Source organism: Berghia stephanieae, chromosome 8 (genome assembly GCF_034508935.2).
Source record: "Berghia stephanieae isolate SIO BIC M18660-M18661 chromosome 8, UCSD_Bste_1.3, whole genome shotgun sequence".
Taxonomy (NCBI): domain Eukaryota; kingdom Metazoa; phylum Mollusca; class Gastropoda; order Nudibranchia; family Aeolidiidae; genus Berghia; species Berghia stephanieae.
Window position 1 is genome coordinate 45138370 of NC_088367.1, and position 17500 is coordinate 45155869.

The following is a 17500-nucleotide window of genomic DNA, read 5'->3' on the forward strand; positions in this document are numbered from 1 at the left end:
AATAAAAACTCGTACTCAAATTTCAACAGCCATATCATTACTAAGGCCAATTTTGAGATTGGAAAGATGGTCACCTCCCGATATTTATCATTTTCTCAGGCCCCAAACCCTTCTGCTAATAACAAAGGCAATAAGAAGTAGATTACAATTAAAATACTACATTAGGTTTAGAATCGTGTTAAAAGTTAAAAGCCCTTTACTTTATTGGTGTAGCTTTCAATGAGAACAAACAAATTTGATTTTTTCCCCCACCACAGTCAAACATTCATGGCAGTCTCAACCAGAAATGAGACCCCATCGAAATTTCTCATAAAGACCAAGGCTAAGGGAAATGTATCTTCAGACTCATTATGACTGAAATGAATTGCAACACACAGGAATTACTTACAGAAACAGAAATACATTCCAATTGAGCCTTAGGAAGAAAGTGTAACAACAACTCAGAACTCAGTCATGAATACTTGATATATATCCACCATCTTCTACTTTCGATTCTGCAGCCCATGTTTTGCTTCCGGAAAACTAAAAATAACCCTCCTTGTTTACACAACAGATGTGAATCTAGTTCCGAATTAAAATTAGGAAAATTCGGAAATTCGAACGCTATCAATCCTTAGTACTTCCGAATTAAAATTCGGAAGCTGTCGTGGAAATAAGTTGAATGGTTAAATACATGTATAATCATAACTGACACAACAGTAGTGTAAATTAAGTGTTTCAGTACATTGAAAATGGATATTCACTACAAATTCTCTATATGTACAGCAGTATCTCTTATCACAAGAGTTGTTGGGAGTGAGGTATTAAGAAATATTTAAATTGTTTGGGGAAGCTAGAAAATGTCTGAAAAATAGGAAATCCTAATAATTCTGAAAGATTTACATCCCTGTCTATGGCTGCAGTCCGATATCTGCTATGAAGTCTGTGGTCCGCTTTAGGTCCTCAGCCTCACCATAGAGCTTTGTGTTGAGTGTTGTAGGGGTGACCCAGTGGTTCGAACGTTGCACGTTGTATAATGGGCAATCCATAAGCACATGTAAAGTGGTTTCATGGTCGGTTCCACATGGGCAATAAGGGGTTGTTGTTCCAATACCTAGCTTTGTAAACATATGTCCTCTTAGTTAATAAAATAATAATACATGACATTTATAACGTGCATTTTCATCACTGGGTGATGCTCAATGCGCGAAACAATAATATAGTGACATTATTATACAAAAGAAACATTATACAGACTACATCAACATAATATTATTATACTACAACAATGTAATAACTAAACATAATGTCTTTGTTCTTACAAATGGCTGGTAGAATTTGTCGGTGTGATGAAGACTGGTCGAATATCTGTTTTTAAAAATTGTTAATGTAGATTGGAATGTTTATGGCTGAGTTACAAATTCTCATGACTGAGGTGGTCGTAGAGTGGACCAGAGAGATAATTGCATGGTAAAGGCCCTCCATCCAGATCTGTCCACAGCTCTCTTCATTAATGTTTTCTATAGCCTAATGAATATCCACTAAATGATCTCAAAGGGGGTGGTCCTAAATCAACCTTCACAAAGTTTCAAAGGTTTCAAAGTTTATTCAATCTTAGGCTTTCACCAATAAATCGTACAATTTGATGACAACATACATGAAAGTGGAAAAAAAAAATGGTAGGTAGGTTTCAGGATAAAAAAACCCCCAACTTTTCAGCTATATGCGGCTATGTGGTCTAGTGGTATGACACTCGCTTTCGGATCGGAAGGTCCTGGGTTCGAGCCTCGCGCTCGGAGCATAGTTGAGTCCATGGAAAAGGCTCTTAACCCACATTCTCTCACCGTACTCAGGTGTAAAATGAGTACCTGGCCGATCGCCTAACAGGCGTTATGTCCCGTCCTACATGTTAAATGTTGCTGTTGACCGGGGACCCCTTGTAAAGCGCTTTGAGCACGTTTAGTGGATATTGCCCTATATAAAAGCTCAATTTAATTTATTATTCATTATATGCAATAAACGGAAAAAGAGGGGACAACACCTCACATTTATTGGTAAATCTAAGCCGTCTTACCCTTTCTCTGATGTTGATCCGTCCAAAAACAGCCTGAGAATTGGGAGGTGTGGAGACAAATCGCCCTAATCCCTGGGTTACTTTCAGCTGGAATGAAGAAAAAAAAAAACAAAAAAAATCTTAGTTTAAAAAGAAGAAAAAATAAAAACCCAAAAAAACAAAAAACATAAAATAAATTCCCTTTATTCCATCCCTATCATTAGAAAACCTGATCATTTCTTATTAAATAAGTCATAGTTGAGACGTTTGCAGAATATTTTCGCACACTTTATTGCTAGGAAATATAGTGTAAAAGACAGCTGATTGGCAATTCTAAATAATCTTTTAGTGCGCATGAATACAAATCCGTTTTCATTTTTCGGGTATGTTATTCACGCAGTTGGAGAAAAAAATAAATTATGGTGAATAGAAGTACTGCAATTGGTCACGTAATATCTAATAATCTTACTTGGAGGGGTGGAATAAACATATTCTTTCGTATCTTAGTTTTTACTAAACTTGTTATATTTTTATTGTGCAATAACACATACTCGCAAGCTCGTGGTGTTAATTGGGCAAGATAAAAATAGCTTGTTTAATAAATACAAAGAAATGAAAGAATAGTATATTATTCATCCCAAGGGAATCAAGATTCAAAGATTCTTCAAGGATTCAAAGGTTATTTTTAGGCAATTTGCCAATACAGACAAAAGACTGATATTAACCAGGCTTTAGTGGCAGTGGGGGAGGGGGGGGGGGAAGTGACAGGGTGGTTAAGGCATTGCACTGTGATTTGGAAGGTCCCGGGTTCGAGACCCGCTTCAAGCACTTTTGTTGTTTTTTTTCCTTGGGCGAGATTTATTAACCCCCAATTTGCTCACATGGACAACATGGGTGATTCCTGTAGACATCAGACATCCTGTTTGATGGATTATCTATACTCCTTCATGGAATGCTGCAGCGACGGTATCTTATGATGCCGTGGTGGAAAGGTGTAATTTTAAAATTCTTTTTAGTCGCAGTGAAGCTCCACAATTTGGGTTTTCCCCATTGTCAACAGAAAACGATGAATCAAACACTTAAGACGTCTCAACGATGAATGAAACACTTAAGACGTCTTTAGTCTTCCTACCTGTCCTTCATCCATAACAATGTGTCCGTTTGTCATAACGTATTCGGGCACGCCGTGACACACCATACCCTCAAAGACATTGAAATCCACAGCCTGGTGGTGGGTCTTGGCACTGATCATACGCTGGGCCTCTGGGTTCCAGATCACAATATCAGCGTCTGAGCCGACAGCTATCCTGCCCTGTAGAGGAAAAAAAATAAATAAATAAATTACAGAAAAAATATCGTAACACCAACCCACTCCCACCCTGACAATGAAACTGATGTCATTCAGCTCTGATTTTAGACAGCCATTTTAGTGATTGGTTCTCATTAAATTCTATCATTCAGACTATAAATGCATTAAGGTTATACATGGATTTGTGTGTTGGTACGTTATAAAATAATAATAATAATAATAATAATAATAATAATAATAATAATAATAATAATAATAATAATAATAATAATAATAATAATAATAATAATAGTAATAATAATAAAAATAATAATAATAATAATAATAGTAAATTATTTATATAGCGCTCAACTTCCACACAAGTGCTCAGCGGCGCTTTACAAAATTAATTGTCATTCAACCATTCATTCTTTGACAATTTTGAGAATACATATGAAGAATCAAACACATACACATGTACACAAACTCAGTCACAGATACATTTACATTCATACACGGACAATAATATACACACATACTTCACCAATATTACTCACTAACATTAGTATCTTATTCTAACAAAAAAAAAATTAATTCAGTTATACAGTGGAAATAGTCAGTCTGAACTTAAAGTCAAGAAATTGAATAAAATAACCTTAAAATCAAAATTAGATTTAAGGTTTTAGGGTGTTCTATCACTGAACTATCAGGACCCCGAACTTCATGGTGACCATGGACAGAAATAAATTCACTACACTGGTGATTCTGTGAATAACCCATTTATTTTTTTTATAGGACTCCAAATGATACAGTAAGATGAGATAAAGATCGGAAAAAGTGTGTGTATGAAATGTCGACAGACAAATCAAGAAAAAAAAATACACGAAAAAACCCCCCAAAAATCCACCTGCCTTGACAGTCAAAAATTAGGAAATTAAATGAAACAATCTCTCTAATTAATCTTTTTAAATTGGTGTTACAATAATCTAAAAACCTTACTTATTAATAGATGAGAAGGCATAAAATCTTAAAAACAAAAAACAAAACACATCACTGGATGGCTTTGGATATGAGATAACACACTCTCTAGGAACGAGCAACAGCAGGTAAAACCAACAACAAGTACAAATAGACAATGTGTCAGATGGATGATTACTCTAGATTATTTTACCAAAACAAAGATTCGATTTTCTGATTTTTACCTTCTTGGGATACAAGTTGAACAATTTGGCGGCTGTGGTACTTGTAGCTGCCACAAATCGACATGGATCCATCTTTCCTTGATGCTGAAAATAACCACACAAAAAAAAGGACTTTTTTTTTTTTCAGTTTGTAAAAGAAAAATAAATTTATATAGCATTACTCCATGGTGAACATCATGCTCTACTAAGCTTTTTATCAATTTAAATCTGATGATGGATTTGCAAGAGAAAAATGATTCCAGTCTAAACATCATGCTCTGAGCTCTCTCTCAATTAAAAAAATCTGATGATGGAAATTCAAATTTAAAGGCTATCTCTGAGGGCCATTTTATATTTGTTTTTAAATAAAAAATTCAAAACCTCTTAAGGTAGGTATCTATTTTCCCTTGATATTTTGATTTTTCGTATCACAAAAGATGTACTACTACTACTATTATGAAAAATATTTTTCAAATATAAAATGAATTTATTTGTATGTGGTGATAAAGGAGCATTGGATATAAGACAAAAAACAATATGTGTGATTTGAATTTAAAAAACAAAAAAAACCCCAAAAAATCACAAACAAAAAAAAAAAAAACAACTTTAAATTTTAAAAAAATGATAAATAGCAAATACAAACAACACCCCCCCCCCCCCCCCCCCATCCAAAAAGGACCCTGTGTGATCTGAATAAAAAACAAACAAACATGAAATAATAAAAAAAAAAAGAGAAAAGATAAAAAAGCTGGAAAAGACAATTTCTGCCGTACCACTCCGTTTTCCCAGATGACTGACATCCTGTCTTCCACACCATTCACTCCGTGAGGAATACACCGGAAATCGTCCTTGCCCAGGGCTTTCTGATTGGCGTTGAAAGTACAGTTGTCACTTCCTGTCACTTGCAAGTCATTGCTACATTATAAACAAACAAACATGAAAAAAGTTTTTAACATTTGAGTGAAAAAAAAATTGGCTCTAAAACAAAATAACATAAAATATGTATTCCTGTACAGCAGTAATTCTTGTAGAGCCAGAGTTCATCCCAGATTATATAACATTAAAAGATTGTCACAATTCCTTACAACCCTTTGGATAGGATACAAGTGCACAGTACTTTCTGCCAGATCTAACAAACACAGCAACGACTGACTGCTGGGTGGATAGGAGATCAGAATAAAATCTGAGCTGTACCCAGGATTGATACTGTTCTTTTTACCTTTCAGATGAGTGCTCTAACCATTGAGCTATCTCTAAAGGTATCTGGTGTAAATGATTTCAAATGCAAATCAATTTGAGAGAAATCTAAAAAAAAATAGCAGTTGATTGTTACCCTTTAGATAGGACGCTGGTCTACTGCAAAGTAATTTCTGTCAGATAAAACAGACTCAGCTACCCGATTACAGCTTGATAAACAGGCGGTGGGGGGTCAGAAAAAAAATCTGGACTTCACCAGGTATCCATTTCAGTCCCTTTTCGTATGAAGTAATTTGGTAATCAGATTTGTATTAAACCTTTGTTTGTTTGTTTTTAAGGGTTTTATGGTACTTGCGACACATTTAGGTCATATCAGTGCCGGTAAAAAGACAATGGAATAGTCAAAATATTCTAGATTTACAATCAAAGCACCCAATAAAATGTAAGACAAAGGGGAATTGGTTCAACAAGGGAACAGATGTAGATTCCAAGAGCAGAGCATACCATCAATGTACTTAATTTGAAATCACATAAAAGTCTCATCCAGACACCAGCACAGGATTCCACTATGAGGAACACATTCAAATGTTTACATATGAATACATATGACTAACAATGCATAACAGAGAGATGATTTACAAGGAAAAAATATCATCTCCCAAAACTAACACTATATATTTGACTGTTTCCCTCCGAGCCAGGGTATCCGGCCAGGGTCAGGACAATACCAAGTAATCAATCTCATTCCACGACAAAGGCGGAAAACAGATCTTATAGAGGGATAGAAGACAGAGTAAGTGCCTCCCTGCCCAATATGGGAGGTCAGGACCCCCCCCCCCCCCCCCCCCCCCAGGTATTAAACCTTTATTTATCAAACAAACAGCAAGTGTTTAACTCTCTCAAGTTCACCCAAATTGAAAATCGAACAAATTTGTTCAATTTTCCATGCATATGAACACGAGAGAGTTAAAACTAAACTTTCTTTACTGAATCAAACCATTTATTGTATGGAATTTTTTTTAAAAACCAACAAACTCATCCCATTCAAGGTAGATTTATGCTACATACTTGGCCAAATAGTTCATGAGATATCCAGGCGTGTTAGGGTCATCTCTCAAAGGTGGAGATGTCACATGACCTGCTGCGTGTCTCCAACACTCGTTGTACTGATGTGTTCCGTCTGTGCCCAAGCCTGCTGCAGTTACTTCACCAAACACAACTTTACCTGGATTGACGGGAGAAACATGCATGGTCGTTTTGCAATCTTTCTTTTTAATTTGAGAAAATTTGTACCAAACGACATAAAGATGCCTGGAGCTGTATGTTTGTTTTAAAGGGTTTTACGGTGCTTGTGACATATTTAGGTCACATCACCGCCAGCAAAAAGGAAGAAATGGGAAAGTCAAAATGTGTTGGAATTACAACAGACCTGCCAACCCTTCACACTCTAAAAGTGGAATCATAACATCAAAAAATAGGAATTTGAGGCAAAAAAAAAAAGGAAATTCTTATTAATGGATAATAAGGTATCAAAAAATGGGATCACACCAACTGTGCCACCAAACACACAGCTGGCAAAACTACACATATCAGATGTGCTCGGTGGTGGAATGGGCAAAGGCTAATGGAGTGCAATAAATTTTCCTACATAGCTCCTCTTGGCAATCATTAAAAAAAATATCACCTTTTTAACCCCCCAACCACCTCCCTTTCTAAAAAAAATATTTTCTCTCTTCTTACCATTATCATCACTTTTGAAAATCGGAATTTTAGAGACAACGGCAGAAAGGAAGAGTGAACATAGGAATGATTCCACCAAAAGTGGAAGGGTTAGTAGGTATGAATTACAATTAAAGCACCCCAGAAAAATTAAGACGAAGCGGGATTGGTTTAAACAGGGAACAAATTTGTTCAATTTTCAATCATGGTGAACTCGATATATTTACGTACTTCTATAAGGAGAATTATTATTATTAATTTTTTAAAAACTGATCTGGATTCCTATTGCATCATCTCACCATGTTTTCTGGACCTGGCGATGACATCAGCAGATCCTTTACTCATGACTTTGACAACATAGAGAGGAGCACCGGCTTGGTCTGCTATCAACACTGCTCTTTGCGTAGCTTGCTCTTCTGACTGAAATCATCATGAGAAAAAAAAAAGCATTGGTAAATATTAAAGGAGAGGATGAAAGCAGTCTCTTAAACTTGAAAATATTTATTTAAAAAACCCCCAAAACTACTGGTTTTCCTCTTATTTTAACCAGTAGATTTTTGACCAATCAAAACATGGAATTTGTGACACAACTTCACACGTGTTTGGACAAACATACTTGGTTGTTTATAAACAATAACGAAAATTAAATCAATCTCTCTCTGATCATTGTTATTGTTTTTATACCCCAGATGGGTGACCAGTTATCACACGATTTTCTCGATCATAACATTATAGTAATTCCCTGTGTAAATAGCTATGTACTCATTTTACACCTGAGATATGGTGACAGAATGTGAGTAAAGAACCTTTTCCAAGGACTCAATTATGCGCCGCTCAAAAAGGGGACTCGAACCACATGACTGTCCGATCCGAAGGCGAGAGTCATACTACAAGACCATGCACCACGTAGCCGCATATTTACACTATTTACAATGATTTTTCAAAGATGCAGATTTACTATTTACGGCCCTGACTTCCCCCAGCATAATACCATTATTAGACAATGGGTCACAAATACAATTTTGTTTGTTTGTTTGTTGCTTTAGGTCTCTTCCAACACAATTGAGGTTATATGAGAGACCGCTGAAACAAAAAAAAACAAGCAATCTAACAAAAATAGTACAAATGTAAATCAAAATCATAACCTAAAGATATCATAAGCTAAATTATAAATAACCAAGAACAAACAGGCAGAAGATTTACAGAAAAAAAATATCCCCTGTCAAAAATACAATCACAAACCAAAGAAGCAGGATAGGCTAGTAAAGAGAAGAAGAAACGACATCACTATCGGATCGTACACCCATGCGAACATCATAGGTATATGATTCAAGGGTGATGCTCCCATCCAACCACCCTTCACAAATACAAGATATCACACTAGTAGTCAAGCCTGGAAATGGCCTCCTCCGTACTAACCTCCACAGGTCTACTTTGTAAATGTCCCTCTGGTCCTTCTACGCCCTGGGATATCAACATGTCGGATTTCTGGGAGAAAAAAAAACAAAATATACTCAATTTATTTGATACATCGTGTAGTTATTGATGCTATGCATTTAGGTAAAATACTCACAACATCAGCCAGTTGGATATAATGTCGCAACACATAAAACTGTGGGTTAACCATGAATGTTTATCTTCTGATTGATATAATTTAATAATAAATAAAATAAATAAATAAATTTCCCGTTATTCATCCCATAGGGGAAATTTGTCTTTAGGGTCTATTCCAAGGGAATACGGAATAACCCAGGCGTCAACTGCAGTACAGCGCCGCAAATTGAGCTAGGGCGAGGTGACTTGCTCTAGGCCACACAGCGCAGCAGCGGATGATTGAACTCGGTACCTTTCGGGTACAAAGCAAAGACTGTACCGCTGAGCCGCGCTAACCCCCTGTGAGAAGAATCATCAAAATTGCTGACTAAAAACAACACCAAAGGGCTGAGTGATGTCAGTTTCATTCTTCTATGGAGATATAGTTCAGTGGGATTAATAAATAACGTGGGTCTCAAATCAGATATTTTTAAAAGGAGGAACATTATGTGACTTTTGCGGAATACACATTTTATCAGAATATATAGTGGAGCAATATGCCTGTATTAATGACATACTGATAAAATATATAATCATTAACATACACATGAATTGAGACCAGAAAAGAAGGAATATCATTGAAGAACTTATGAATCATATGGACAAGGCCCTTGTGCCCAAATAAAATCAATAAAACTTACATATTTAATGAGCATTTTTTTACATACCGCAATATCCCCTAAACATGCTCAACGTGCATTACAAAAGGTCCCTAGCCAACACCAACACTTAACATGTAGGATGAGACATGACGTCTGTTAGGCAATATTACAATTTTTTTTCCGACAGAGACAATGCTGTTGACGCTAGATACTCATTTTACACTGGAATAATGTGAGAGAATGTTAGTAAATAGCCCTTACCAAGGATTCAACTATGCACTGCTCAGAGTGGGGCTTGAACCCAGGACCTTACAATCTGAAGACGAGTGTCATACCACTAGACCACATCACGGCATATTTACACTATTTACAATGATTTTTGAAGATGCAGATTTACTATCAAAGGCACTGACTCCCCCCCCCCCCCCCCCCTCCATCCTAATGTCAGTAGTTATTGGGTCTGTTGAATATGGCAGTAAGTTATTTGCAATAGACTGACATGGGCCCGCACCTATTGAGGACGCCGCTGAAATACAACCAGACCATTGGTTTCTTCAGCGCCAACCATACAGATACAGATACAGATAGACTAAAAGGTAACGGGCAATTGCTGCTTTTTATTAGCAGCCATAGAAACCAGGATAATCTTGGGCTTTATAAGTTTTATGGTACTTCAGCTCATGTTTTTCTCTTAAACACTGGAAGAGCAGCATTCGACTGTAGACTTTGAACACAATAAGTTTATCAGGAAGTGGTAACTTACAATATCAATAAGTTGCCCATTCTCAGCGTGCACCATGGGAAGGCTGCCCAACTTCTTACACTTGTGGAAACATCCGTACATCTCATTGTCGTTGAGGCTGAAGCCTTCAGGATGGGCCATGAATACTTGGAATGAGTTGACACCTGAAATATTTCCAAAGGTAAAGTATGTCAATTGTCCAAATAAAGAAAATAAAAATAATATGAACATTTATACATCCCACTTCTACCAATTCACCAAACTCAATACGACTCAAAATGCTTCTTTTCTTTTTTTTTAAATATCGGGTCAAATGGAGTAAAAATTTCCACGATAATCAACTTGCCTTAAAATAACCTCATGATCTTAACTTACCTCTATCAGCATTGGCCAATGCCTCCATATCCTTGGCTACCTGCTCATTCCACGACGTGATGGCCACATGCAGACCGTAGTCACAACACACTTTGGGGTCGGCCAGACCTCGCCATTTATCGTAAGCCTCTAGGGGGGTCTCGTCCCTGGTGGGTAGGACCTGGTCAACTGGGAAAGAAAGAAAGACAGAGATGATAGATTCATGAATAATATTGATCCGGGATGCAAGTTGCCGACTCCTACAATTCACTGCTTGTATTTGGTTGACCCAAGATTCATTCACCAGTTCTTCACAACTCGAACTTCACTTTTCTTCAAAGTGATCCATCTAACAACGTTTAAGAGATGGTTAATATACGGCAAGGGCCCATTGTGCAGGATTTAAAAATGAAGCTGGCAGGTCAATAAATAATTTTCAGATTTTCATCTATCTATAGACAGTATGCGCTTGGCTAAGAAGCTCACAACATTGCCATCCGGAAGTATAACATACCTGTGTGTAACCTTGAATGCTTATAGTCTGGTTAATACAGTTTCGTGAAAATGACTCATAAACGCGGGTGGCAAAGAGCAGTACAAAGACCTGAGTGACGTCCACTTCATACTTTCTATTCAAAAAAAAAAAAAAAAAAAAACCCCAAAAAACTGACTGACTGACTGAAAAAGTTAGAGAAGAAACAATACTTTGATAACATAGACATAATAAAAAAGACTTACTGATCATGGTGGTGCCTCCAGCGAGAGCTGCTTTAGTACCACTATAGAAGTCATCAGCTGTTGTGGTGCCATTGCAAGGCATCTGGAGGTGGGTGTTGGTGTCAATGCCGCCTGGGGAAAAACAAAAAGTAGTTTTTCAGAGCAATAATATATATATATATATATATATATATATATATATATATATATATAATATATATATATATATAATATATATATATATATATAGAGAGAGAGAGAGAGAGAGAGAGAGAGAGAGAGAGAGAGAGAGAGAGAGAGAGAGAGAGAGAGAGAGAGAGAGAGAGAGAGAGAAGAGAGAGAGAGAGAGAGAGAGAGAGAGAGAGAGAGAGAGAGAGAGAGAGAGAGAGAGAGAGAGAGAGAGAGAGAGAGAGAGAGAGAGAGAGAGAGAGAGAGAGAGAGAGAGAGAGAGAGAGAGAGAGCCCACGGAAACAGTGTATTGATGCTTTGCATTTGGCTAAAATACTCTCACAACATCTGCCAGCCGAATAAAACGTACCAGCACGTAAAAATGTGCGTGTAACCTCAAACGGTTATAGTCTGATTTGTAGAATTTGGTGAGAACAAATCATTAAAATGGCTACCTAAAAACAATGACAAAGAGCTGAGTGACGTCAATTTCACTCCTCCTATGTTTACATACAGGTTCCTTTAACCTTTAACAAACAGTGACAATTACTATAGTCAGATTTTTTATAAATGGCGCATGTTTTTTCTGGTTTTTCTCAGCTGTCCATCTATCAAAAGATGTAAAAATTTGAGTCAACCTCTGAATCAATTTGTCTTAACTGAATATAGAATCCTTTCCTTTTGTTTTAAAATTCACGAAATATACTTTTTAATTAAGACAAATTGATTCAGAGGTTCATAAAAACTTTTGCAGTTGTGCATTGTGAGAGACAGCTGAGAAAAGAAAAAGAAAAACATGCGCCACTTATTAAAAATCTGACTATAAATATTTTCAGAATACTGCTGTCTATAGTTCAGCGAAAGTGTAAGTATATTTATAGCCTTACCAGGGATGACGAGTTTCCCCCTTGCGTCAATGGTCCTGGCTCCTCCTGGAATGACGAGATTAGTTCCCAGTTGCCTGTGGAGAAATGTACACATCAATGTAGAAAAGCAATGATGAGCAATTCAGCTCGATTTCTTCTATCATTATATTGTAGGGAGCGAAAAAGACGAATGGAGCTTTGGACGAAGCGAGCGAAGTCTTCCGCTCTCTCACGAATCATGAACTGATAACAACAACAAGCTAAGACTTCTGATCAAACTTTTCCCTTTTATTATCATTCCAGTTTCATTAAATTACTATCGTTTGTATTTAATCATTTTGTTATTAAGTTATTTCGAGATCCTATACTGGTGACCCCGACGCTGAACATGGCAGAACATAAAAACGAACTTTCTGACCTTTTGCAACAACTCCTTGTCCTCCAATCCTCCCAACAAAGTCAAAGCACGGTTGGGGCAGTCTCACTAAAACTGCCAGAATTCTGGACAAAGTCACCAGACGTTTGGTTTGCAAGAATTGAAGCACAATTTAACACTCGCGGTATCACAGAAGACCAAACAAAATACGACTATGTTGTTAGCACTCTAGATGTAAACACTGCAGAAGAAATGCAGGCAGTACTCACAAACCCTCCACATGAAAATAAATATGAGACGCTTAAAAAATCACTTATCAAGACATTCGGCAAGTCTCAAGCCCAAAAGGATTTCGAACTGCTTAATCTCAACGGAATGGGTGACAAACGACCAACAGCGCTGCTGAGGAAAATCAACTCATTGAATGATGACCCCCAAACATTGAAACGGGCACTTTTCCTGTCAAACCTCCCTCCTGACATCCAATGCATTTTAGCTAGTCAGAATATCGTTGACGTAGAACTTCTAGCTGAGGCTGCTGACAGGATTTGGGAGACGAAAGCAGCCGCAAGACTTGCTGATGGCACTATGGATCTATGAAACACAAACAATGTCGTAGCTTCGTCGACAAGACAAGAATCCAGTGGCGGTTTCACACCTATTGAAAACAATGGACAAACCCACATCGACGCCGCAAGTTTCAAACCCAATCGGGCACAACAGTCACGTGGCAACAGATCATTTGGTCAACAGAGACGGTTTGTGTGTTTTTACCACACTAAGTTTGGATTCAAAGCTCAACGGTGTCAGCCAGGGTGTAGTTTTACTCCTTTGGGAAACGACAAGGCCAGCAGTTAGAAGTGGCGACTGCTGGCACACCAGACACAGCCACGAACACCTTTTCAATCACGGACAGACGATCAGGAATACATTTCCTAATAGATACCGGAGCGGACGTTTCAGTTTTTCCAGCATCTGTCCACGAGAGAAAATGCAACTCCCCCTCCTCACCCTTATTAGCAGCTAACGGTACCTCTATCCGTTCATGGGGAAAACGAACGTTCACGCTCCACTTTGGACAAAAAAAACTTCTTACACATGAGTTCGTTCTGGCAGACGTCACGAGACCTATACTCGGAGCAGATTTTTTTATTCAACATGAACTCCTCATTGACTTAAAAGGTAGACGCCTTATGTCACTCGGCAGTGTTTTAGCCTCGCTTCAGCCAACTAGAACCTCCCACTCGGTTTCGGGACTTTCCTTCGCAGAGAAAACCTCATACTCATGCATGTTGTCAGAATTTCCACAATTGCTTACTCCAAGATTCAGTTCACCTGTCAACAAGCATGGTGTGGAGCTGCATATAGTTACAGACGGACCGCCAGTTCACGCCAGAGTTCGTCGTCTTACCGAGGATAAACTGACAGCAGCTCGACAAGAATTTCTGGCTATGGAAGAAATGGGGATCATTCGACGCTCTAACTCTCCATGGTCTTCACCTCTTCATGTTGTTCCGAAAGCTGACGGGCAACTCCGACCTTGCGGTGACTATCGCCACCTCAACACACAAACAAAAGATGACAGATATCCTTTACCGCACATTCAGGACTTCAATAGACGACTTGCAGGGTGCAAAGTTTTCTCTAAAGTCGATCTTGTTAGGAGTTATCACCAAATACCCGTCGCAACTACATCCATTCCAAAAACTGCAATAACTACTCCATTTGGCCTCTGGGAGTTTGTACGTATGCCATTCGGCCTTAAGAATGCGGCCCAGACATTCCAGAGGCTTATGGATGGAATCCTGAGAAACGCTCCTTTTGCATTCGGCTACATCGATGATATTCTAATAGCCAGCCACTCCCATGAAGAACACCGTGAACACCTTCACCAGCTGTTTCAGCTTCTTTCTGACAACGGGTTGGTTATCAACAAAGGCAAGTGTGTATTTGGGGCTAGCGAACTTGACTTTCTTGGCCACCGTATCACATCGCAAGGTATTCTTCCACATCCTGACCGAGTTTCCGCATTAGTCAACAGTGAACCACCAACTGACCGCACCGGCTCCAACGATTTCTCGGCATGATCAATTACTATCATCGGTTCATGCCACACATCGCTGACACACTTGCTCCACTGCATGCTCAGGCAAGCGGCAAAGGCCAACGCATCGAATGGTCCACAGACTGTCAAAAGGCTTTTGAACAAGCCAAAAACTCTCTCAAAAACATCGTCCTCCTCCATCATCCTCGTCAAAATGTGCCAACGAGCCTCACTGTCGATGCTTCAAACGTAGCTGTTGGTACGCAAATAGAGCAACTACAGGATGGTAAATCGTGGATTCCCCTTGCTTTCTACTCACGGAAATTGTCTGAAACAGAGAAGAAATACAGTGCGTTTGATCGAGAACTCCTCGCCGCCTATTCCGCAATCAAACACTTCAGACATTATCTGGAAGGCCAGTCGTTTACAATTTACACTGACCACCAACCATTAGTTACAGCGATCAGAAGTCAAACGGATAGATCGCCGCAGCAGACGAGACACCTCTCCTACATAGCCGAATTTACTACAGATATACAACATCTCCGAGGAAAGTTCAATGTCGTCGCTGATGCCCTCTCCCGTTTAACAATCAATGCATCGTCCAAGGGAGATCACAACCTATCCCCGGAGATTTTGCACGTTTATCTAAAGACCAACGTGATTCAGGAGAGATGGAGAGCTACATGTCGAAAACAACAGGTTTAAATCTCCAATATATCGACTTCGACACCCATGTCATCCTCTGTGACACGTCAACTGGAAGACTAAGGCCCATTCTACCCAAATCGTGGACACATCTGATTTTCGACCAATTGCACGGCCTATCACACTCTGGCCCAAGACCCACACAAAAACTCATTTGTCAGCGTTTTGTTTGGGAGAGTATGAAACGAGATATTCGTCGCTGGTGTAAAGAGTGCCATGCCTGCCAAGCATCAAAGATCAGTCGACATACCAAATCACCGTTATCAATTCGCTTACCACAACCAGACACACGATTTTCTAGCCTACACGTTGATCTTGTTGGCCCTTTACCAACAAGTCAAGGCATGTCATACATTTTCACCATAATAGACCGTTTTACTCGTTGGCCCGAAGCAATTCCACTACCAGATGCACATGCTACAACATGCGCACAAGCTGTTCTACAACATTGGATATCGCGGTTTGGTGTGCCAACAGACATTACCTCTGACCAAGGTAGACAATTCACCTCGACGCTTTGGTCAGAATTTGGGAAGTTGCTTGGCATCAAGACCAACAACACGACGGCATACCACCCACAAAAAAACGGGATGGTCGAGAGCTTTCACAGACAACTCAAAAGTGCATTGAAGGCGAGAACAACTTCTCCAAATTGGTACTCAGAACTCCCATTGGTTCTTCTTGGAATTCGTTCTTCTTGGAGACTTGAGGCCGATTGCTCACCTGCCGAAATGGTTTACGGTTCAACACTATGTCTTCCAGGAGAAATACTGCAACTCAAAAACACTCCGCACATAGAGCCTAGTTCAGATTTCGTGAAGCAACTCAAATTAACCATGCAATCACTGGCTTCAACTCCACCCAACTTTCATGGGAATCAGCCTGTTTACATGCCTACCAATCTAACTTCTACCGGTTACGTTTACGTTCGCATTGACTCTCACCGTTCCCCTTTACAACGGCACTATGACGGCCCTTATCGAATTTTAGAGACAAATGACAAATATTTTGTATTAGACATTAAAGGAAAAAAAGAGAAGGTAACTGTAGATCGCCTGAAAGCAGCACACATCGCTCCAACAACAATACAGCAAACAAGGAAGCCCCAATTAGGACCAGGTTCAGATACAAAACCTGCTACATTGGAAGAGGCGGTATCGGACAAAACACGCCCAAATAGAGACGTTACAATTACCACCAGGTCCGGTAGACAGTCAAGGCTCCCTCCTCGATATCAAGACTAGCGCTGTAAACTATGTGGTATACAGCTGGGAGGGGGTAATGTAGGGAGCGAAAAAGACGAATGGAGCTTTGGACGAAGCGAGCGAAGTCTTCCGCTCTCTCACGAATCATGAACTGATAACAACAACAAGCTAAGACTTCTGATCAAACTTTTCCCTTTTATTATCATTCAAGTTTCATTAAATTACTATCGTTTGTATTTAATCATTTTGTTATTAAGTTATTTCGAGATCCTATAATATCATTAGTATATCATTATTATTATTATTATGATTATTATCATTATTATTATGATTATGATGATTATTATTATGATTATGATGATTATTATTATTATTATGATGATTATTATTATTATTATGATTATTATTATTATTATTATTATGATTATTATTATTATTATTATTATGATTATGATTATTATTATTATGATTATGATTATTATTATTATGATTATGATTATTATGATTATTATTATGATTATGATGATTATTATTATTATTATGATTATTATTATTATTATTATGATGATTATTATTATTATTATTATTATGATTATGATGATGATGATGATGATTATTATTATTATTATTATGATTATTATTATGATTATTATTATTATTATGATTATGATTATGATTATTATTATTATTATTATTATTATTATTATT

General features: G+C 38.1%; 2 protein-coding genes across 2 annotated transcripts in view; one reads left to right on the forward strand and one right to left on the reverse strand.

Moving 5' to 3' along the window:
* Positions 1–884: 884 nt before the first annotated feature.
* Positions 885–17500, reverse strand: part of LOC144978758 (dihydropyrimidinase-like) — a 17013-nt gene continuing 397 nt past the window's right edge. The window contains exons 2-13 of the mRNA XM_078925217.1: positions 12481–12554; positions 11447–11557; positions 10730–10897; positions 10376–10518; positions 8837–8905; positions 7717–7837; positions 6767–6923; positions 5275–5416; positions 4523–4606; positions 3165–3344; positions 2054–2140; positions 885–1093 (exon numbers count right to left, since the gene is read on the reverse strand). Of these exons, the coding sequence (XP_078781343.1) occupies positions 935–1093; positions 2054–2140; positions 3165–3344; positions 4523–4606; positions 5275–5416; positions 6767–6923; positions 7717–7837; positions 8837–8905; positions 10376–10518; positions 10730–10897; positions 11447–11528 (1392 nt within the window). The 5' untranslated portion in view covers positions 11529–11557; positions 12481–12554 and the 3' untranslated portion in view covers positions 885–934. The remainder of the gene's footprint in view (positions 1094–2053; positions 2141–3164; positions 3345–4522; positions 4607–5274; positions 5417–6766; positions 6924–7716; positions 7838–8836; positions 8906–10375; positions 10519–10729; positions 10898–11446; positions 11558–12480; positions 12555–17500) is intronic.
* Positions 12848–13435, forward strand: LOC144979028 (uncharacterized). The gene has a single exon (XM_078925644.1). It carries the CDS (start codon positions 12848–12850, stop codon positions 13433–13435), a length of 588 nt encoding a protein of 195 aa, XP_078781770.1.